Source organism: Pseudonaja textilis, chromosome 1 (genome assembly GCF_049901715.1).
Source record: "Pseudonaja textilis isolate UNSWEBS1 chromosome 1, rPseTex1.2, whole genome shotgun sequence".
Taxonomy (NCBI): Eukaryota; Metazoa; Chordata; class Lepidosauria; order Squamata; family Elapidae; genus Pseudonaja; species Pseudonaja textilis.
Window position 1 is genome coordinate 72545823 of NC_141990.1, and position 23935 is coordinate 72569757.

Sequence of the window (23935 nt, forward strand, 5' to 3'; positions counted from 1 at the left end):
ATTCCTTCTTATTTTAATAACAAAATTTTGCAATATTATCTAAAACCAGTTCTTGGACTGTGTGGAGTTGTAGTTGCATTTATTATTCTTAGTACTACCTTTTCTGTTTTAGGAATCGTGAAATTGTACCAGCAATTTTATATCCTAAAAAATTGAGATCAATTTCACTGTAATCAGTTCTATGGCTCAGTGATTGGGGAGGTCCGAAAGTTTTGCCTCAAACATTTTGTAAAATTATTTCTTTTATATGCTTTTTATTTGTTCCCTATTTTAGGATAAGGAGGTTTGTTATCTCACTGCCAAAGAAAAGTTTAGTAAAATTTATTTATTTGTATATGTATAAAACAATACTCCAGCACTCCCTTCTAGGAATTACCACTATCTCTCATACTCAATACAGCATGGGAGAAGCAAGGGGATTTTTGTGCAAATGAATCAGAGAGGCAAGGTTTGGATAGAAAAGATGGGCTGAGAGGCCAGGGCTGCCCAGGAGATTAAAAGAGAAAGCTGCTGAAAACAAGATCTGGTCAACCAGGCAACAAATGGGGAGGTAGGATTATTGCCCTTTTTATTCTCTGCTACATTGGAGAATAACAATTTTATCCTGAACTCTAAAGACTGACACTTTCATCCTATGCTCCCAGCATATAAAGTATCTGCCATCATCATTAGAGATGCTCCAAAATTATTTTGGAATAGATTTTGAGTTATTTTTCATTCAGAAAAATAAATAAATATGAGAACTAAATTAATGTTTCATATTAATTGGAATGCTTAGAAAATATTGTCCACACTAGGTCCATTCCTTGTTTCTAACCTGGCTCTCAAATATGTAATTATATTTTCGTTTAATTCAGAACTGCTATTGACCATCAGGTTTTACACAGTGACAGACAAAAACAAGACTCTTCTTTTGGTTCTAGTATTCCTGTCACAAATACTAGTTATTCTTACATTCATCACAACAAAGCAGATGCATCAGATAATGGACCAAGATCTACAATGAACTGAAATAAATCTGGATCTGCTATTCTCTTGACTTTATGTCTAAGCTTTGTTGCTCTCAGAAACAATATGTGATCCTTGACAGCAGGATGCCACATGAGGAGTCCTTAAAGAGGACATTTTAAATTGCTTGCTCAGCTGACTGTTGTTGCTTCCTGACTATGTATCACTCTAGTCAGTGGTCAGAAGGAGGGTTACTGTTGATTCTGAGAGGGAGCAATGGATCTTTTTGCATTAGGTGGTTAGACACCCCACCCACACCCACCCCCGCAAACACTGACATAACAGACAGACAAATAAATGAAAGAGGAGCTATTATGAAATGGAGGGCTTCTCTTAGCTAAGGATAGCAGAATGGAAAGATAATAATTAACCTCCAGCTCCACTTAAAAAGCATGCCTTTTGTTTGAAATGGATTAGAAGACCTCAGGATTCATATTAGTAGCTATTGGATAGAATAAACTCACTTCAGGTTTGAGTAAGTGCTCAAAGTAACAAAGGGGGGGTGAAGCAAATAAGGAAATAGATTCAAAAAACAAACAGTTCCAACGTCTAAAATACTGATTGTTGGCAGCTCACACCAATCCTTCTAAAACCTTCAATGACTGTGTGCAATATTCCACCTTGAAAGGAAACATCAGGAAGCAGTTTCCTGTGCAAATCTTATAAAAATGAAATCATTCAGCTTCAAATTATTGATGCCAAAACTTGGAGGCTTTCTAATGGCAATCTAGATGACTGTTTTTCTCTTAAGATTGATTACATGTAGGTTGGAGAGAATGGGCTAATACATATATCGAAATCTTGTTTTCCTTTCTGCCAGATGTTCTAGCTTTCCATGTCAGCTTTAACACAATAACAGCCAATAAGAGATACATAGGGTTTGTTTTCAAAATACTTATTAACATCTGGTATATGAAAAAGGACTAAAGTTATTAGTCATGCTGTACACAAGAGTTGCTTATGTTATAAGTACATGAGTTTAAGTCCCAATGATTAAATGTGCACTTTCAGGAGAAATTCATCAATAGCCACTTTATCTGGAATGTTCAAATTAGCTTCACTGACTAATCCAAAAGATGCTTTACCTGTATGATTTCTCTCATACAACCATAATGGGCTAATGGCAGATATATGTGGCAGGGTGAGGGGAAGATTAGACCAGGGAAATGGGGAAAAAACTCTATAACATCTCTAGTGACATTATATATTTTAAAGTTAAGCTGATGAGAAAGTTTGTTTACTCTTACCATCTCTGATTCATCTTTTAAAGTTTGGAAATGGAACTCAGTAACCTTGAATTCAATTGCAAAATAGGCAAAGATTCAGTTTTGGGCCATGAAAAATATTTTACAAAACATGAGAACTGGGAGAAAAAACACTTTCCTGAGCCTACTTAACATGTAGGTCATCAACTTCATGGATAAGTAGCTTCTGAAATAAGAGTCAATGCAAATATTTGTGATCAAAGGTATGAACTATATCAATAGTTATTACAGGTAGTCCTCAATTTACAACCACAATTGAGCCCAAAATTTCTGTTGCTAAGCAAGACAATTATTCAGTGAGTTTTGCCCAATTTAATGACCTTTTTTGCCATACTTATTAAACGAATCATTGCAGTAGTTAAATGAATCTGGCTTCCCGTAACTGCTTGTCAGAAGCTGGCCGGGAAGGTTACAAATGATGATTGTGTGATCCCAGGACAGTGCAGCTGTCATAAATACAAGCCAGTTGCCAAGTGCCCAAATACTGATCACATGACCATGGTAATACTGCAACAATTCTAAGTATGAAAATCAGCCATAAGTCACTTTTTCCAGTATCAATGTAAATTTGAACACTAAATGAATGGTTGCAAAGACTGCCTGGATTCAAAAGTGATTATATAATTAATACACTCAGACCAGGGGTAAAGAAATAATTCTGTATTTTTTTCTGCCATTTCCCAGTCATTTCAATAAAAAAATGTTTTAGAAATTATTTCACAGAAGAAGAAATTATTTTACAACTGGATTAAATATTCATTCACTTAACTGCCTGCTAACCTGGAGGAATTCTGGGAATTGAAGTACACACATTTTAAAGTTGCCAAGTATGAAACACCTGAATTACAGTGCAAAGTGACCAAGGTCTATATGTCAATTAAATTTAAAGAGAGAGATTCCTCTGAGCTTTGTCAGTAGTAGTGCTACTGTCATTAGTAAAACAATCCTGTACTTTTCCTTGCTAGAGGGAAATGTGGATAAATCATTCACCCATTTAATCCAGACTTCCAAAGTTGCTATGCCAAAGCTCAACAGATCTTGACATCACAGCATTTCAATATCTTCACATGTGAACTGAAATTTCATCTGTCTTCTAAAACCAAACTCACGCAACATTTCAACAAATCTAATTGTGTGGAGCTGGGGACGGCATTCTTTTGATACATATACTCCATATTCTGATGTATAGGTGGTCATCACTTACCAACTGTTTGTTCAGTGACCATTTGAAGGTACAATGATGCTGAGTTAGTGGAACTTATATTTGGCCCTCAAAGGTTGAGCCAATTACAGCACCCCTGCATCACATGATTATGATTCAGGCACCGGCAACCAACCTGCACTTAAGATGGTTGCAGTCTCTTGTGGTCACCATTTTCTGATAACTTATCACAAGCAAAATAAGTGGGGAAGCCTGATGGGAAGGTCACAAGTTGGTCTACCAAGTCCTCCCTCCCCCTGATTTCCTGTGCACCTGCACTTGTGCCCTCCTTTCCTTAGCCTCCATTTTGCTTGCATTGTAGTTCACCTTTCTTCCTTTGGCTTGCCTGAGCTCAAGCAGTGCACTTCTTCTCTTGTTCCAAAAGTGCACCTCTGGGATAGCCATGACCAAGATAATTGAGAATCTCCATAGACATCCTCCCTTCATTCACACCATGCTACACTCTCCTTTCCTTAGTGTGCCATTTTTCTTCAACCATCGCACTGCTCTTATACACCGGTGCTCTTTACATGGGATTTCTATAACTTCCCCCGAATATAAGTATTCAAGTTGTTGATAAGCAATGGGATCATGTGACATCATGCTGTACAATTCCATTGCTTAGCAACAGTAATTACTCCCTAAATTGTCATTGTAACCAAGGTCTCTCAGTAATATATTCTACTTGTGCCTAATTTCCAGCAAGCTTAACTAGAGAAGTTAAGGATCCAGGAAATGGTTAAAGAGTATTACGATTCTGTGGTTTTTTTTAATCTTAAATCCAAATAATAGAAAAATTATTAATCTAGCTGAAATTGTCAGGAGTTAAAGAAAATTGTTTCTTTTGCTGTGCTTTCAGAGGCATCTATAATAGCAAGGAAAATTTAAAATAATTATAGCCAAGCGATGTTAACCTAAGTTTTCTTGTTGGAAGAATCTCCATTCCTCAAATTCAATATTTTGCATGCTCTGTATAACAACGTTTTGACTACTGACTCTGCCATGATGTGTAAAACATTTTCCTTAAAGGAAAGTAAATAGCTAGAAAGCAAGGTTCTTTTATCATGTGGGCATAATGAGGCCAACAGAAAATAAGAATATAATATGTCTTTGAGCAACAATAATAGCTGTATGAATTCTTGCACACTAGAAATACCAGTTGCAGAAATGTGCCATATTAGTCATTCCTATTCATTTTTCTGCAAGAAGAATCAAATGCAAGTAACTAGTTTAATAAACTAAAAATGCAAGTTACATTTAAAATAGTGGAAAGGGAGACAACCTAGAGAAGTTGTGCCATTTATTTTCAAACACCAGCATCTCATTTTGACTTTGTTTCTTGAGGTATATATAATACATTTGTTTTCATGGGACTTTCTTTTTTTATTTTGATAAAATAGAATAAAGTTAGGCTTGCTTCTGTGTGAACAGATGTAGTAATGCAACCAGGGAAGACTATTTAAGGATTTGAGTAGATTGATTGCCTTTCTGACATTCATAAAATATATTTGCATACTATTCAAATTGCAATGCGATCACAATTTTTTCACACTGAAAACAGATTTCACCTTTGGTACTTAACAGACAAAATACAGTACATCAATTTATTACAAGGGAAAATCATTCCTATTTTTTTAAATCATTGTTTTGTACTGTATCCAAAATTTTGAAGTTACTTCCTTCTTAGAGAAACTATTTGATTTAATCTTCCATATGCAAGGAGTTGCCCAAAATAGATCCTTATCAAAACAAACTTTTAAAATCAGTGTTTCAGATATTTTGTTTTTTTTGTTTCATTCTTCTGCTTAGCAGAGTTATTTTCCTAAGATTGAGCAAGCCTTGGCTAAACCATGAAATCACTTTTGCATATTAATGCAGTTCAATGTAGGACTTTCTGCATTAATCCAAAAGCCTCTTATTTATTTTTCAATATGTACTTTCACCAACCTGCCATTTCAAAATCCACAAGTCTGTCATCACAGACTAAGGAAAGTTTCAGTTTTCATATATGTTAGAAAAGGCAGCTGCTGATTATAACAAGTACTTCCAAAATCATCCAGGATAATGGTATAATGTTTGACAAAGAAACCCTTTCCATTCAAGCAAGATTTTTTTTTCAGATGGCACTGTCCCAAATTTATAAAAGATGAAGGATCACAGGGATTCTGTCAAAAATTTGGGCAGATGAAAAAAAACCTTGAAAATCCAGTCAACTGAAATCATAATATGAATAGTGGCACGGCAGTTTTCTAACTGTGGTTTGGAAAAATAGCAAAAGATTCAATTCCATCTTAGTTTCTCATTAAGTTAAAGATGCTGTATGGTAAAATCATTTGACTAGCAGTAGCATTCATGCTTTCTCTGTGCCAGGAATGGGGAATCTAGCTTAGCCCAGGGCTGAATTAGCTCCAGGCAAATTCATTGGGGCTATAGGCAAGAGGCCTGAACGTGCTTTTTCAGAGCTATCTACACATTCTCAGTCACTCTCTACTTTTCATTGACACTCATTTTATTCACACCTTGCTTGTTTTTATAAGCTACTTGTCTTCTTCTGAAAAGTCCCTTTCCCACAAAGAATAGGCCTAGTGAGGGCATTTTCAAACGTTATTGCAGAGCAAAAGTGGCTCTCTAAAGAGGACTTCAGTATTCATTTTTATTTTATTTCATCCTCAAACAGAGAACCATCCTTACCTGTTAACAAGTCTAATTGGTGCTATACCATCTCAAGTTCTGAAAAGCGAGCCAGCAATTGAGCAAAAAACTTGCAAGCCTGAGAATATTCTGCTCGTTATTTGCCACTTCACCGGTATAATAACTTGTTTCATCTCTGTTCCTGTCATGCATCATTGACGTTTCCTAAGAATTTAAACTTACTTACAGGTTTTAAAACTGAAATAATAGCACCACCTTGTCATTTTTTCTCACAACTATAGTTAAATTTGTGTGGATATAGGACTGTAGCCTAAAGATTTTGATTGTTAAGAGTTAGACTTTTATAAGAGTTAGACTTTTCAAGCATGAAGGAAACCTGTATGAAAGCTTGCCATTGAAGAAATTGCCTCTTCTTAATGATTAGAGTAAAGGGACATCTTTAAATTTGTCATTTAATTTTTCAGTCTAGAATTTCTACAGTATATTACAACAATACAGAAGAACTAAATTAGCTTAGGGGAAAAAAAATCCAATATACAAACTACCACATTTGTGAGACATCTGGGTTCAGTTTGCATTTTTATTATTGTTTAGAAGCCAGAAGACTTTTTCAGTGAAATATAAATTACTTGCATTTCTAAAATGTAATTAATCAATTTGGTACTAGATGGTATATACTGTATGGTTGACACAAAGTTATGAATATTTTAAGAATCTGATTGCAATTTTCAATTAAATCTTTGCATGAATTCAAACTTGAAATATTAATACCATTCAGCTTAAAAATGAAGCAAACCCCAGATGATGCTATATTCAGTTATGTAAAACCACAGTATATTTGCAGTCTCCTTTATCATATCATTCTCTTTTTTTTTCAAATGAGAAATTAAGACCTAGGAAATTGAATATGATATGAATTGAGTTTGTAACTAAAAGGGTCTAAAGTCTAGTCACAATTGATTAGAAGGAACTAATCTGTAATCTTGATTATTCTCCAATCCTTCTCAAATGCTGAGGAAAGGTTAGATTAATATAGATTGGACTGCGTCTCAGAGGAAAAAAAAGGAACACATAAAAACCCAAAAGGTCCTTGGGTTACATCAGATAATTGCTTACCTTTTTACACACAGCTGCACAATCAATTTAGTACTAAGTTACTGCTATAAAGGTATCTGCTTTCTTTTTATTATTTTGTTCACAATTAAAAAAAACAGTACTAGCTATTCTGCATAATAGTCAAAGCTGAAACACGATTGATATAATACTGAGAATAAGGCAGCATTTCCAAAATCAGGTCTGATATTGTCTGAAGGTAGGGAGAAGGAAAGGCAGCAGGATGAAAACACTGCTCTAATTTAGGAAAATTCTAATTGAGACCACAAAAACTGATAGGTCACTTCCCCCCCCCGCTCCATTTTTCTGTAAACTGTAGAACTAGAAATAGGTTTTGTTAGATGATCAGATTGAAAAGCAGGCACTAAATATCTATTGATCTGTGTCTTTTCCCACTGTTTCAGTAGAGACAGAGCAATCTACTTGAGGCAGGAAACTGCCTCTGGGTGGAAAAAGTTTGTAAAGAAGTAACTTGATCCCCAAGTTTAATAATAGCAAATTGGTAGGTAGTGTACTATTAAACAGGACTTGAACCTAATGTATGAAGATGACCAGGAACTGTATTCAAAGGCATCCATAGGATCCAAAGCTTTCATCAAATGATAAAACTATTGTTACACTGTAAGCTCCATCCCTCTGTTATTTATTCCCCTGTGGAGGCAATAGAATGGGGTCCCCAGCCCCTCAGTCCATGGACTGGTCTGCAGCATGCCTGCAATTGGTCCGCACAAACAAATGAAGCCCCATCCAAGGGATGCAGGGAGCACATGAAACCACGCCCCCTCCACTCCACAGAAAAACCTCTCTCCACAGAATCGGTCCATGGTGCCCAAAAGGTTGAGGGGCTGCTGCAATAGAAGACTCACTGTGGGAAATATTAAACAGTGACCAAGATTCCTATGTGAGATATGGCTTCTTCTCACCAGTTCTTGCTCTGAGCAGAGGCAGTTATGGTTAACTTGCTACTTACTTTATCGGCAATCATGGAAAAAGAGAAAGTATGTTTTATATTTTGTGGGGAGAGTTTTAAGATAGTAGAGCTAGTTGGATCCCTGATATTCCTCCAACTTGGTATTGATGTAATCATTTTTGACGAAATTACAAAGAATGTAACCTCATTATAAATACATCAGAAAGGTTGGAAGGAACAGTGTGTGATATGCTAATTAAGATATCTAAACTTTCTCCTCTGCCTTATCTTTAAACTTCAGTTATTCTGCGAAAGTGTCTTTGATATCATTTGCGTGAAGGTTTTTCCATCCTCATTGTATCTACTTTTGGTCAGCAGGGTTTTTTTCTGTTGATAAAAAGTCTCCTAGGATTAAGCAATTTGGTCCTTAAAGGGACATTGTAACCATATTGCCAGTTTTTCCCCTCATGTTTGATGCTACTATTTTCATAAGATTACGATCGGACAAGATTCATGGTATCTTTGGTCATGTTACTATGAACTTTTCACTTGATGCAGTATGAAAAATAAACTGTTCATTGTTTGTGATCCACTGTTCATTGCACTTTTCTCATGCTCTTTTGTGAGATTAACCAGGGTGGACTGGACTTGAAGACTTGAGAAAAGCTGAGCTTCTTTGAAGAAATCCAATTTAAACCAAATTATTTAATATAAAAGGACAATATAAAATCTGCCTTTGTGAGTCAAAAAAGCTAATTCATGTTATCACGTGCTCATGCCATTGAGGAATGATGAATTGAGAGAAGAAAAGATGAAATACATATTTTAACAATCTCATTGTTAAAATATTTATTTATTTCATTTTGTTAAGCCCCCTGTAAGGGTCTCAGGGAACCGCAAAAATCACCAAATCATACTTCTGCCTTGATAGAAGCCTTTAAAATGCAAACATTCATTTTGGACTTTATGTGCTATAAGCATGACGTTCTTTAATGGTTAATCAATTTAATGCATAACAGTTTTAGAATTACATAAAAGTTGGAACTCAAGGACTTCATCATTTATCTAGGATTAAGTTTGTTTTGACAATCAGGCATAGGAAATTATAAAACATAAGTTGTACAAGTCTTAAGTTACATATCTCAGTAACACCCTCCACATAAACACACACATCCAGTTTTCCCCATTATTAAGGAGATAATATTAAAATGAGAATGGCATCATAGTGGCAGCACCACACAGGTCATATCATAAAAGGATAATTACTTATTTTGAGTTTATTTTTGTCTTATTATAATACAAAAAGTTATTTATTTTATAAATACTAAAATGAATCCTTGTTTGATTTTTAACCATATGTGAAGAAACAATACAAACTGATACAATTGCACAAAGACACAACACACAAGTAGCCATTCCAGAGGTGAAGAAAAACCACATATTTTAAAAGCAAACTTATTCGAAGTTTCTTTTGTAAAAGTATGCCACATAGGTCATTATAGTGTAAGAAAATTTGTATTATGATGAAAATTGGAGTAGGAAAAATACCTGAAATTATTATTTTGCCCTGCTATATTTTTGGTAACAGTAATATTAATGCATAATAAAAGGCTTCTCTGGTTATAACAAAAGATAGCAAAGGAAGCAAATTCTGTTTAACCATCCTAGCCTATAGAACCCAATTTATAGGATTTATATATTCAGTAAAATTGAGTATATTATGAAATAGGTTAAGATATCTTTAAAAAAAAAGAATGATAAAAGAACATCAAGAACAGACTAAAAACTGTTCAGTATCTTTTTAAAGGAGAACAAACTAGTTGGATCAATTGTGAATAAGGAGAAAAATAAAAAGGAATAAAGTTGCAATATATTACATTAGGAGATATTTATATACACAAAGTTGAGAAGTTAATATCAATAGAAAGCAAAATGAGAAAATGTAAAATCCACAACTAAGACCATATTGAAAGTGAATGAAATTCAAAAACTTGCCCTGGTAAAAATTGGAGCCCCTGCAAAGACAGTCAAATTTAGAAGAAATGAAAATTAGGTAAATCACAGTATTTATGGCAAGTGTAAAAGGCTGAAAAGAATAATAATAATTATAATAATATGGCTATGCACTGATAATATTGTGAAGAAAAAACTGCCATATTTTATCTCCAGCAGAGGTTTTAAATACCAAAGAATGAAAACGTCATCAAAAATCAGTATTCCATTTTAATTTTTGATGACGAATTACTCCAAAATAGTGAGATAATAAGATTTGGGATATCTTTCAGATAGATACACTTGGAAGAAGAGAGCGGTGTAATTAAAATAGACCTGAATAATGTCAGCCTAAATGTTATTCTATAGATGAAAAAAATGAATGAAAGTCTAATAGAACTGAATTATGGTAAAGAAAAATTTCCCTGTCAGGCTTCAAATACTATTCTGTTCTTTAGAAGTCAGGTGTGCAAGCAGAGGGATTGAGACAAAGAACTGAATTAAAAAGAAAGTACTTTTTCTCTTTAATATCCCAAGGAAACCTGACAGATTTTCCTTGAACTTCAAACTGGATTTTCAGCAGAGGGCACTCTGCTGTAAAGAAAGCTATTCAGCATCATCTCAGTGATTAATCAAACACCCTCTTATCTGGGACTACATACAATAGTGATGGGCCTCATCTCCAGTGGGGATGAGTCTGCCTACCGAGATAAGGTGGAGCGGTTGCTTTTGTGGTGTGCAGACAGCTGAGTCCTCAACACCAATAAGACCAAGGAGCTTATAGTGGACTATAAAAGGAACAGATCAGACATCCAGCCCTTGCTTATCAATGGAGACCGAGTGGAGCAAGTGACCAGTTTTAAGTTTCTGGGTGTTACCATAAAAGAGGACCTGACCTGGGGTGCTCACATTGCAGCACTGGTCAGAAGGGTCCAGCAGAGATTATATTACCTGAGACTTCTCAGAAAACAACAACTGAATGAAAAACTGCTGGTGACCTTCTACTGCTGCACCACAGAGAGTATCTTAACTTACTGCACCTCTGTATGGTTTGCCAATTTTTGATGATCCAAACTTTGTCAAGGACCTTGGAATTCTCATCTCAAATGTTCTAAGTGCTAGAGCCCACTGTAACTACGTAGCCAAAAAAATATTAAGAGTTGTTAATCTAATCATACGTAGCTTTTTCTTTGGTAATATCACACTACTAACTAGAGCATACAAAACATTTGCTAGACCAGTATTCGAATACAGCTCATCAGTCTGGAACCCACATTACGTATCTGATATTAACACTCCAGAAAGTCCAGAAATATTTCACAAGAAGAGTTCTACACTCATCTACTCATTGCAGAATACCTTATGCCACCAGACTCAAAATTCTAGACCTAGAAAACCTAGAACTACGCCATCTTCGGTCTGATCTAAGTATAGCATATAAAATCATACATTACAATGTTCTACCTGTCAATGAATATTTCAGCTTCAACCACAATAATGCAAGAGCACACAATAGATATAAACTCAAGGTTAACCGCACTAAAAACTTGATTGCAGCAAATACTACTTCAGCAACAGAGTGGTCAATATCTGGAATACTGTACCTGATTCTGTGGTTTCTTTCACAAACCCCAAAAACTTTAACCTTAGACTGTCTACTATTGACCTCACCCCTTTCCTAAGAGGTCTGTAGGGTGTGTGCATAAGCGCACCAACGTGCCTACCGTCCCTGTCCTATTGTTTCTTTTATTTTTCTTATATGTATCCATTTCATGTATTCATAACTATGTTTATTCTTATACCTATTCTCTTGTAAGCGATTGACAAATCAATTTTTTTTAAAAATTGAACAGTGGCAAATAGGACAGCACTCCAGAGAGTTAATGTCATTGCCCAGAAGATCATTGGTTGTCCTCTCCCCTCTTTGGAAGAGCTTTATAGTTTCCACTGACTTAAGAAAGTTCAAAACATTCTCAAAGATCCATCTCATCCTGGGCACCCTTTTTTTGAACTAATACCATCCGGCAAACAATACAGGGTAATAAAAACAAGGACAAATAGGCTGAAAAACAGCTTCTATCCCAGGGCAGTAACTCTATTAAATTCTACTGTATAGTACACTGAAGATGGTATTTAATCTCATTGTATGATGTGCAATGACAACAAAGTAAACTAAACTATCAAAGATTTGAAATTTCCTTCCTTATTTTAGTAATGGTGATAGACTAAGAGAAGTAGAAAAGGTAATATTGGTCTTAAGTCAAGGTTGATTGATGATTGCATCTATGTAGTTTTTATGGTTTGCTATTGTCATCTTCCAGGCTGATTTTGGGTTTCTTTGCTTTACTAAGAGCCCCGGAGTTCCCAGATTTATGGTCATAGCAGCTTAAGAAGAGTGGGATACATCAGACTAAAAAATGAAAATCTAGAATATGTGTGTGTGCGTGTAAAGATTTATACAGAGAGAGAGACAGACAGACAGACACACACACACACAGAGAGAGAGAGAACAAACAAGAGTCTAAAAGAATTGAAAATCAGAGGTAACATTAGATGGCTACAGGGGAGTGTAAAAATTAGTATATTAAATTACAGAGTACTCTAGTATGATGAAGTAGGTGCTCGTTAAGTCTAGTTGATGGTACAGGTCATCATCCAACAAAATTTAAGTAGTGCTAAACAGAATCTGGCAACAATAGTATGTTGTAGCAAGGTTGGTATCTGAAAGTAGCGGACAGGTGTACAATTGTCCTGGGAAGTGCTCTATAATTAACAGGATCATCCTTATTCCCTAGGTCTATTAATGGAGGTAAAGAATGAAGCCAACTTGGAGGCTCACAAGTCCAAGTTGTTTTTAATGGCCTCTGGAGGTATTGGGTGTTCCCCCATAGTCCTCCCTGCTCTTAGTTGAGCAACAAAGTTCTTGATTTCTATCACTGTCACTGATACCCACATGGTCAGATTTTCTATATTTTAGCCTGGATGTCCATTTTCAATGGAGGTGTCCGTGAAGAATTCCTGAAAATATGTTTTCCATATTCTGGTGACTGGAGGTGGGGAATGTGACAGTCAAACCTGTATGGAACATTGCTTTGGGAGCTTGATGTGATATGGCAGAATGAATTCATGGGATTTTACTTACTGAATCAGTCGTGCTCAGTTGCTTTTCATGGCTTCCTTTTCCTTGCACACCAGCAGTTGTTTGTAGTATCTTTTTTGCTGGAGGTGGTCCATGCAGCTATCAGTGCGGTATCAGATACATAAGCCTGTTAGTAGTATGAAGTGCTTTTTTTTTTTTTTTTGCAGTAACACAGTCCTAGTCAAACTATGGCTTGGAATAGTGCTGTTGGTGTCTCAAAAGGTGCATTGTTAAGATGAATTAGATTCTGGTGAAGTTTTCTGGTAAGGGTATTACAGTTCTGCAAGTACTGAGTACAGTTCTGAGTACATTAGGATACTCAGCTGAAGTCAGGAAAGACTGAAGACACTATGGGCAATCTGAGGTCAGTAGCTCAGTTATCTTTTTATTTTGACGGGGGATCCATTTGACTTGGCATTAGATTCTTCCTGTTGGCATCAGAAAGGGTTGTTGGCAGTCTTCAGTATGCGTTTCTTGAGTGAAGAAATTTAACTGGAGCAGGATTGGGAAATGATTGCTGGCAAACTCAGACATACCTTCTAAGGCCTTAACGTAAGGAAGAAGGTCTCTAGAGACAATTATATAGTCAACAGCACTGATTATGGAGCCAGAGAGATAAGTGATTTTAGATGGATGATCACTTTCAGAGGCACCATTTAAAATGTGGAGATTTCGCCCAAAGGCTGTTTGACCCAATCAGAGACCTGCAAAGTTTGATTTCTGTTCTTTTGAATTATGAATGAGGAATCCATCAGCTTCAGGGAAGGGAAACATTTGTGCTAAAGAGAGTGTGGCCACTGGGTCAAATCTAGCATTGGAGGCCCCTCCTATGACTACTATATAAGGTCAGCAGCAGCCACATCACAAGGCTCTGATATGGGGTATTCTGCTTTATTGAGGACATGTAAGCATTTATTATCAACCAGCATGGTGGGTTAATTGATTAACATTGGTATGCATATGGTTTGAATGGAAGGGAAGGACCTTGATATGGCATGCACCAAATGCAAATCAGATCTTCAGTGCTTTCCATTTTTTGAGTAGTTTAGAGATATTCAAATCTGTAGTCATCCCCCCCGTCCTCTTTCTTCTTCAAAATAGAAAAAAGACTGAAAATATCTTGAGCCATTCATGAGCAAATGAATGTGTATATCTGATATATTGAATGAAGTAGTCATGAAATTATTCATTATCATGTGAAAGTTTGAGTTCTAGTACCTGTTGTATTGAGGGTTGCATCACTGTATTGCATTGTTCATCCAGCTTTTAGATAAGTTAATAATTAATAAACAAGTATGTACACTGACCACAAGATAACATTTAGAACATTCTGTGATTTTGTTTTGTTCAAATCAATTTGACCCCTAATCATTTATGATTAAATATATTTATTCAGATATATATATATTTGTTTTCTTAAGTTTTTGTGGGTACTTACATGCATGGTATTCCGCTTTGTTCGGGTATTTTCCCACGTCATTATACAGTAGTTGTGCTTTTAAAGTTGTAGTAACGTTTCGGCAGAATCTCATTTGCCATCATCACAATACAGAAGCCTGATGATGGCAGATGAGATTCTGCCGAAACATTGCTACAACTTTAAAAGCACAACTACAATGACGTGGGAAAATAACCGGAAAAATGCTGAATACCATACATGTAAGTACCCGCGAAAACTATATATATGGTATTTTCCCACGTCATTATACAGTAGTTGTGCTTTTAAAGTTGTAGCAACATTTCGGCAGAATCTCATCTGCCATCATCAGACTTCTGTATTGTGTTGTGTGATGATGGCAGATGAGATTCTGCCGAAATGTTGCTACAACTTTAAAAGCACAACTATAATGATGTCAGGAAATACCCGAACAAATCTGAATACCATACATATAGATAACCGCGAAAACTTAAGAAAAAAAAATAGATATAGATATATACATACATACATATACATATACATATACATATACATATACATATACATATACATATACATATACATATATATATATATATATATATATATATATATATATGTAGATCTTTGGTTGTTCGGGTTTTCTCCCGCGTAAGATTCAAAGTATCTAGGCAACGTTTCGATGAAGTCTCATTCATCATCTTCAGGCTTCTGTCTCCGGCTCTGTGCTTCTCAGAGTAATGGAGATTGCAGCTGCTTCCTCCTTTTAACTGCCAGTGGGGGTGGGACTTGATTGGGTGGGGGCTTGGCTGTGTTCTGATTGGGTGGAGGCGTGTTCTGTTCAGGTGGGGGCTTGGTTGTGCTCAGGTTAGTCTTAGTTGCTGGGGAATTTGAGCTGGAGAGTTGTGATCTTGCTGTTTGGCTTCTAGTTCGTGGTCCTGCTGCATCTTCATAGTGGGTGTCGGTTTGCTTCATGTATGGCTCGGAGGGGTTTGAAGTGGGTAGTGATGCAGCTGCAGTGCAGCTTCTGGTCCATGGTCGTTTCTCATTTTCTGAATGGGTGGGAGTCTGTTTTCTACATAGAAGTGTGGTGGTGGCATCTTGTGTGGCTCTCATGGGTGTGGGTCCGGTGTCCTTCTTCATGTTAGGTACTCGTCTGTTCATGAGGGCGGGTTTCCAAATGGCTGGAAGGCGGGAGGTGTCATCTCGTTTGTTCATGCTGTGTGGGCGTTTTTCTATCTCTATGGCTTCTCTGATTATTCTGCTGTTGAAGTGTTCGGTTTTGGCGATAGTTCTGTTATTTTTAAAATCAATTTCATGTCCTGTGGCTTTGAGGTGTTGGACCAGGGAAGAGGTCGTTTCTTCTTTTTTGATTGAGTTCTTATGTTCTTCAATGCGTGCACTTATTCTTCTGTTAGTTTGTCCAATGTATGTGGTAGGGCAGGCAGTGCAGGGGATTTCGTATATTCCTTGGTTTTCTAATTCGATTTTGTCTTTGGGGTTTCTTAGGATCGTGGATATTTTTCTGTTTGTGCAGAATGCTGTTTTGATGTTGTGTTTTTGGAGGATCTTGCTGATTCACAACATCAAAACAGCATTCTGCACAAACAGAAAAATATCCACGATCCTAAGAAACCCCAAAGACAAAATCGAATTAGAAAACCAAGGAATATACGAAATCCCCTGCACTGCCTGCCCTACCACATACATTGGACAAACTAACAGAAGAATAAGTGCACGCATTGAAGAACATAAGAACTCAATCAAAAAGAAGAAACGACCTCTTCCCTGGTCCAACACCTCAAAGCCACAGGACATGAAATTGATTTTAAAAATAACAGAACTATCGCCAAAACCGAACACTTCAACAGCAGAATAATCAGAGAAGCCATAGAGATAGAAAACGCCCACACAGCATGAACAAACGAGATGACACCTCCCGCCTTCCAGCCATTTGGAAACCCGCCTCATGAACAGACGAGTACCTAACATGAAGAAGGACACCGGACCCACACCCATGAGAGCCACACAAGATGCCACCACCACACTTCTATGTAGAAAACAGACTCCCACCCATTCAGAAAATGAGAAACGACTATGGACCAGAAGCTGCACTGCAGCTGCATCACTACCCACTTCAAACCCTCCGAGCCATACATGAAGCAAACCGACACCCACTATGAAGATGCAGCAGGACCACGAACTAGAAGCCAAACAGCAAGATCACAACTCTCCAGCTCAAATTCCCAGCAACTAAGACTAACCTGAGCACAACCAAGCCCCCACCTGAACAGAACACGCTCCACCCAATCAGAACACAGCCAAGCCCCCACCCAATCAAGTCCCACCCCACTGGCAGTTAAAAGGAGGAAGCAGCTGCAATCTCCATTACTCTGAGAAGCACAGAGCCGGAGACAGAAGCCTGAAGATGATGAATGAGACTTCATCGAAACGCTGCCTAGATACTTTGAATCTTACGCGGGAGAAAACCCGAACAACCAAAGATCTACATATAAATACCCGCGAGAACCTCAGAAAACATATATATATATGAAGATGCAGCAGGACCACGAACTAGAAGCCAAACAGCAAGATCACAACTCTCTCCAGCTCAAATCCCCAGCAACTAAAACTAACCTGAGCACAACCAAGCCCCTCCTGAACAGAACACGCCTCCAACCAATCAGAACACGGCTAACCCCCAACCAATCAGAACACAGCCAAACCCCTACCAATGAGAACACACCCCCACCCAATCAGAACACAGCCAAGCCCCCACCCAATCAAGTTCCACCCCCACTGGCAGTTAAAAGGAGGAAGCAGCTGCAATCTCCATTACTCTGAGAAGCACAGAGCTGGAGACAGAAGCCTGAAGATGATGAATGAGACTTCATCGAAACGTTGCCTAGATACTTCAAATCTTACGCGGGAGAAAACCCGAACAACCAAAGATCTACATATATATATATATATATATATATATATATATATGTATGTATGTATGTATGTATGTATGTATGTATGTATGTATGTATGTATGTACTACTGCTCTCAGTGGGGGATTCAATTTTTTTTACTCCCGGTTCTGTCGGCTTGGTGGGCATGGCATGGCTTGGTAGAAGTGGCTTGGTGGGCGTGGCAGGGGAAGGATACTGTAAAAACTCTATTCCCATTCCACTCCAAGGAAAGGATACTGTAAAATTTCCATTCCCTCCCTGCTCTGGGGAGAAGGTTACCACCGGTTCTCCAAACTACTCAAAATTTCGGCTACCAGTTCTCCAGAACTGGTCAGAACTTGCTGAATACCACCTCTGACAGCTCTACCTATTTCTAATTTCTGGATGGTCTATTATTCAAATATTAACTAGTTCTGATCCTGGATTCAAATCCCAGATGAATACCAATAACTTTGGGACAAATAGGATGTCATAATAGAACCTGCTCAACAGTGGTGGGATTCAAAAAATTTTACTACTGGTTCTGTGGGTGTGGCTTGGTGGGCATGGCAGGGGGAGGATACTGTAAAATCTCCAGTCAGAAGTGGCATTTGCCGGTTTTCTAAACTACTCAAAATTTCCACTACCAGTTCTCCAGAACTGGTCAGAACCTGCTGAATACCACCTCTGCTGCTCAACAAGGCTGCTATGAACCGAGAAGTGAATAATAAGGAGACATATATGCTATTCAGCAGAAAAATGGTGTCATGCCCTGTTGGAGTGACTCCGAGGAAGAGATGGAACAGCTGACAGGGAGTGACAGTGTGGCTCTGGTGATTTTGGAGGAAACTGGGGAAGGGCACAGGCCACATGGGCATTCAGAGGAAGACCCAGGCCCATCCCTTCTACAACTTAGGGCACACAGGGAGGAGCTGATAATGGAGAAATGTGAGTGGTGTGGTCTATCGGGGAGGAAGGAGTCCTGATCCCCTTCATGGGCTGCAGCTGGGAGCACTGTTTAAAAGGACAAATTTATTTATTTATTTATTTGTCAATTGCTTACAAGATAATCGATATAAGTATAAACATGAGTAAGAATACAGGAAATAGGTACGAATAAATAGGGACAATAAGACAGGGACAGTAGGCACGATGGTGCACTTATGCACGCCCCTTACAGACCTCTTAGGAAAAAGGTGAAGTCAATGGTGGTTAGTTTGAGGTGAAAGGAGTGGGGGTTAGAGGATGTAACAACAGAGTCAGGTAGTGCATTCCAGGCATTGACACTCTGTTGCTGAAGTCGTACTTTCTGCAATCAAGTTTGAAGTGGTTTACATTGAGTTTGTATCTGTTGTGTGCTCTTGTATTGTTGTGATTGAAGCTGAAGTAATCATTGATTGGTAGGACATTGTAGCATATAATTTTGTGTGCTATGCTTAAGTCTAACCATAGGTGGTGTAGTTCAAGGTTGTCCAAGCCCAAAATCTCAAGCCTGGTGATATAGGGTATTCTGTTGAGAGCAGAGGAGTATAGTACTCTTCTCGTGAAATACTTCTGGACTCGCTCGATTGTATTAATGTCTGATATACAGTGCAGATTCCAGACTGATGAGCTGTATTTGAGTATTGGTCTGGCTAAAGTTTTGTATGCTTTAGTTAGCGATTCTATATTTCTGGAGGAGAAATTTCATAAGATTAGGTTTACAACTCTTGATGCCTTTTTGGCAATGCTGTTACAGTGAGCTCTGGCGCTTAGGTCATTTGATATAAGAACTCCAAGATCCTTGACAAAGTGAGGATCATCAACAAGGTCATATCCACCTAGTTTGTATTTGGTGTATTGATTTTCTTTACCAATGTGTAGGACAGAGCATTTGTTGGTCGAAATTTGGAGTTGCCAGATGTTTGACCATTCAGACACATAATCAAGGTCGCTTTGAAGGATAGTAGCATTGTCGGTAGTGTTGAATAGTTTTACTTCATCCGCAAAGAGGATGCAGTTGCTTATAAGGTGATCACAAAGGTCACTTATATAGAGTATAAAGAGTGTGGGTCCTAGAATGCTGCCTTGGGGGACACCGCTGTTAACTGGAGCAGGGTTTGATATAGCACTCCCTATTTTTAATATTTGTTGCCTGTTTGACAAGAACACAGTAATCTACTTATGGAGGGAATTGGAAATGCCGTAAGAGTTTAGTTTTAACAGTAGTTTGTCATGTACCACTGAATCAAAGACTTTGCAGAAGTCTATGTAAATTGGGTCTATAGCTTTACCCTGGTTGAGTAGAGGAGTCCATATGTTTTTGCAGTGTAGGAGTTGAAGATTGCAAGACAATTTTTTCCTGAAACCAAATTGTTTTTTGGAGAGTGGGTTGTTTGACTCTAAGTGGAGAGTGATGAATTGGTTAATGATTGATTCCATGACTTTGCACGTGACACAACACAGTGAGATTGGTCTGTAGTTTTCTGGGCTGGGATCACCTTTTTTGAAGATAGGGATGACCGTAGCTAAGGACCATAGGTTTGATAAGGAGCTGGTTCTGAATGATACCTCATATATAATGCTTAGGGGTTCCAATATGGCAGAGGAGAGCTTTTTAAAGAAGTATGCACATAATCCATCGGGGCCAGTAGATAGGGATGGTTTTAGGTTACGTAGTGCCTTTTCTACTATCTTACGTAAAGTCAATATGTAGTAGGTCATTACAGTTAGTTGTGGTACGACTAGGAAATGTGGGGCATGAACCATTGCTGTTTACTGAACTGAAGACTGAACTGAACTGACCTGTGCATGGCAAAGTTGGTGGAAGCAAAGCGTGCATTCTTGTCGGAGCTTATCTGTGTTTGGCTTCCTCCCAACTGTGGTTGCTGCATTATCTGCTAGAAGTCTGCAATTAATCATCCTTGCCTGCCATAGTAATTCTTTCAGTGTGGTTTGTGTTGGTTTTTTTATTTCGAATTAACTTTACTTTGGGTGCAGACTGCATTTACTCCCTCCGTAAACTGTTTTCTTTAAGAGTTTGATATTCAGCCGAGGATAATTGGACATTGGGGCCAAGTTGGAGGCATTAAAGGGACTTTCTTCTATTTTTGTGACTTGGTTATTTTTGTGTCATGCCCCGGGTCTCACAAAAGGCATGAGATATACAGTATATTCAGTGAGAATACTTAATATACCCCTATACAGTATAGCTATACAAGGCCATGAAGAAGCTTACAAAAATTGGTATCCATATGGCAACATAATTAATTTACAGCTGTGTAATGAGTTCCAATCCAGTCTAATCTTAACTGTGAAAGGAGATCCCTGCTGCCTTGTGAGAGCTTTTCAATTCTGCAGCTGTGAGAAGAAGAAGAAAAAGAAAATGTTTCACTAACATTTCATGCCTCGTAGCTGTAGTCTGTTTCACAGGACGTAGGCTACTTGTGCAGACAGCAGAGATTTCTTTTGTTGCTGATGACCATATGCTGAAATGGATATAAAGTGTTTCATTTTCACGCAGTTTTTCCAGTATTTTGGCCCATTGATATATAAGCTAATCATGGTTCTTTTCATTTAAATTACAGCTCATTTCAGCTACCCTGGATGGCAAATTGCAATTGTTTCTACCCCAATAACAATCACCACTGACGTCTTTGGCTTTCCTGCATTGAGAATTAAACTTCTTGAAAGAAAAAAAAGATTGGTAGCTGAGCATGGTAGCTGAACATGGTAACTAGGCAAACTGTAGTCTATTTTAGTTAAAATACAGTCTTCCAGATTTGTTTCACTATTTGACAACCAACTGGGATTTTCTTAAAAAAAAATCATATTGCTGGAAAAGCAGATTCATAGATGATACCAAATGATAAATGTTTAATATTTTGTAGCGTTAGATTATGTTTAAGAGTTCAAGAGTTAAGTTTCTGTAGTGTATACATTTCTAATGCATTTTACTGATATTTTGGATGGTTGTTTTATAACCAACCCCATTTCTTATGATTACATAAATAAGATAAAACTTTTGTTATTCAGTTGTTTGCTAACACCCAACCCTCAATAATAAAGGAACAGTCTACTCATTCCTCTTGCATCTTGATTTAATTATAGAGACCGTCTGAGATGCTAAGTATTTCCTCTGCATATTGGATATGCTAGCAATATTTTAATATATTTCATGTACCTTTGATTTTAGGTGGTCAACAGACACTATTATGCAATGTCTTTCTCCTTTTTCCTCTAAAAATTCTTCAGTTGACTAATGCAAGTAAATATAACATGGTTCTTTTTTTGAAAGAATCATAGAAAATGCAACTTTCTCAACAGATTGTTAAAATATGAATAAGGACAGGTATTTTTTGCAGAATTTTTAAAAGTTAATTTTTAACTATGCTTAATGTTCTTTCACACAACTGTAAATCTGGAACAAAGTAAAATAAGTTAATGAAGTAAAATAAGTAAAAATAATAGTTTCACCATTCTCAGAACTATTACAATAGAAGCTCAATCAAAATAAAGGTCACTACTGTTTTACGACACATTTATTTCACTAGTTATGCTTTCTATAATATGAAAACAAGTGATCACCTGAATACAAATTCTTCAGTAAACTGGTCTGTGGGTTTTTAAACAAGAGGATGTAGATGCTCAAACTTATTTAATTAATTGGGAATAGTCATAATACAAAATATTTAATTAAATATAAATGTATATTAAAATAAATTCTGCTGATAATGAAAAAACTCGATGGGATCAATATCCAATATATTATTTGCACAAAGGTAAGCAACAATTTGTTATATGAACACTAAGAATCCTTGTAGATTATGGGTTTAAAATAAAATACTTTTCCATAAAAGAAGATATATAATCTAATATTTGACATATAGTAACAAAATATGCCTGTTGGTTCAATCTTTAAAAGCATCCATACTTTTAGCAGTATCATTGCTGAAAGATTAGATCACCAGTAAAGTATTGTTTGATAGGAATTCTCCTCCTATTTAAACCCTTTATACAATATTTGAATAGACGTCCACCCCCATTTATATAGAATGCAGTGACATAGGAGAACGGGTGAAGCTACTGTAATAATTTCCACCTTTTCAACTATGGCCATACTTACATTTTTCTAGAACTCTTGTTTCTACTTTTCAATATTGTCTGACTCTTTGTCTCTATTCTGTCTCTCTTTGTGTCTATTGGATAACTGCCTATCTGAAAAGTAACATGAAATACATGTTTGTGTTCCATAAATACAGTACCAGTGGAAATGTAAAAGAAGCAGCTGAAGTTATAGGTTGCAAAAAGTCATTAAGTTTGTTGTAATAAATCTATGTATCAAAGACAAAATCTGATTTTTTTTTCTTTTTGCTCCAAACAATGAGTGTAAATTGATGCATTTAGTAGGCTATTCAAGTTGAACTGTCTAATAATTGAGCTAAAAGACAAGGCTCCTGTAGTTTTGTATTCAAATTGTTTATGACATGTTGGTACATTACTGAGAAGGGAGAATTTGGTTCCCTTAAAGCTGTGAGTGATGGGTCTTCTTCAGTGGATAGGCTACCATATACTGTCTTTTGGATGTATTTAACATTTCTGACTGATCAACATGGCAAAGATTCAATGCAAATTATCACTTCACAAAATCTTGTGTTGAGGAAATAGCTAGAGTATATAGCAATTACGAGACTAGATGATCTTCATAGAGATTCTCTAGGCAGCCCAACAATCAAAACATCCAACACTGACACAACAGAAAACCATTTCAAACAAAAATGATCAACAGATGAGTAACTGTTATTTGAAAGCTAGACAATCAAATCACAGTCATGTACAATAGACATTTCTCATGGCTCACATACATTTTTGGCTGTGTTTAAACCATCCTACAAGGCTTATTACAAGACTAATTGCTGCCCCTCTGTTGATCATTTTTGTTTTGAAATGATTTTCCTTTTGTGTCAGTGTTGGATGTTTCCATTGTTGGGTAGTCTGAAATATCCTATTAAATATACACGGCAAAAAACACAAAGACACAGTTGCAGGCAAATTGATCATATCAATAGTTTATTTCTGCACTTGTTTAGAGCCCAAATGCTTTGGTACTTTTTAAAAAAAATCTCAATTGTAGCTTTGAAGAAAATTATTTTTTTAAAAAAAAGCCTGTACCAAACTGCTAGATTACTTTGCCAATGATCCCTCCACCACAATAAATGGTTATTTCTGATTATTCAACTATGTGGCTCTTGTGTCATCATTGCTAATTTCTCCTCTTCCAAGTTTTCCATTTTAGCTCTACTACTTATTCCATACCTAGAAAT

General features: G+C 36.9%; 1 protein-coding gene across 3 annotated transcripts in view; it reads left to right on the forward strand.

The window, feature by feature from the left end:
• Positions 1 to 23835, forward strand: part of WDR27 (WD repeat domain 27) — an 84209-nt gene extending 60374 nt beyond the window's left edge. For all 3 annotated transcript variants that reach the window (XR_015744431.1, XM_087937902.1, XM_087937906.1), the window contains one exon: positions 21200 to 23835. Coding sequence is in view for 2 of the 3 variants with exons in the window: in XM_087937902.1 (XP_087794028.1) it covers positions 21200 to 21250 (51 nt within the window). In the remaining variant the exon portion in view is untranslated. The remainder of the gene's footprint in view (positions 1 to 21199) is intronic.
• Positions 23836 to 23935: the final 100 nt, after the last annotated feature.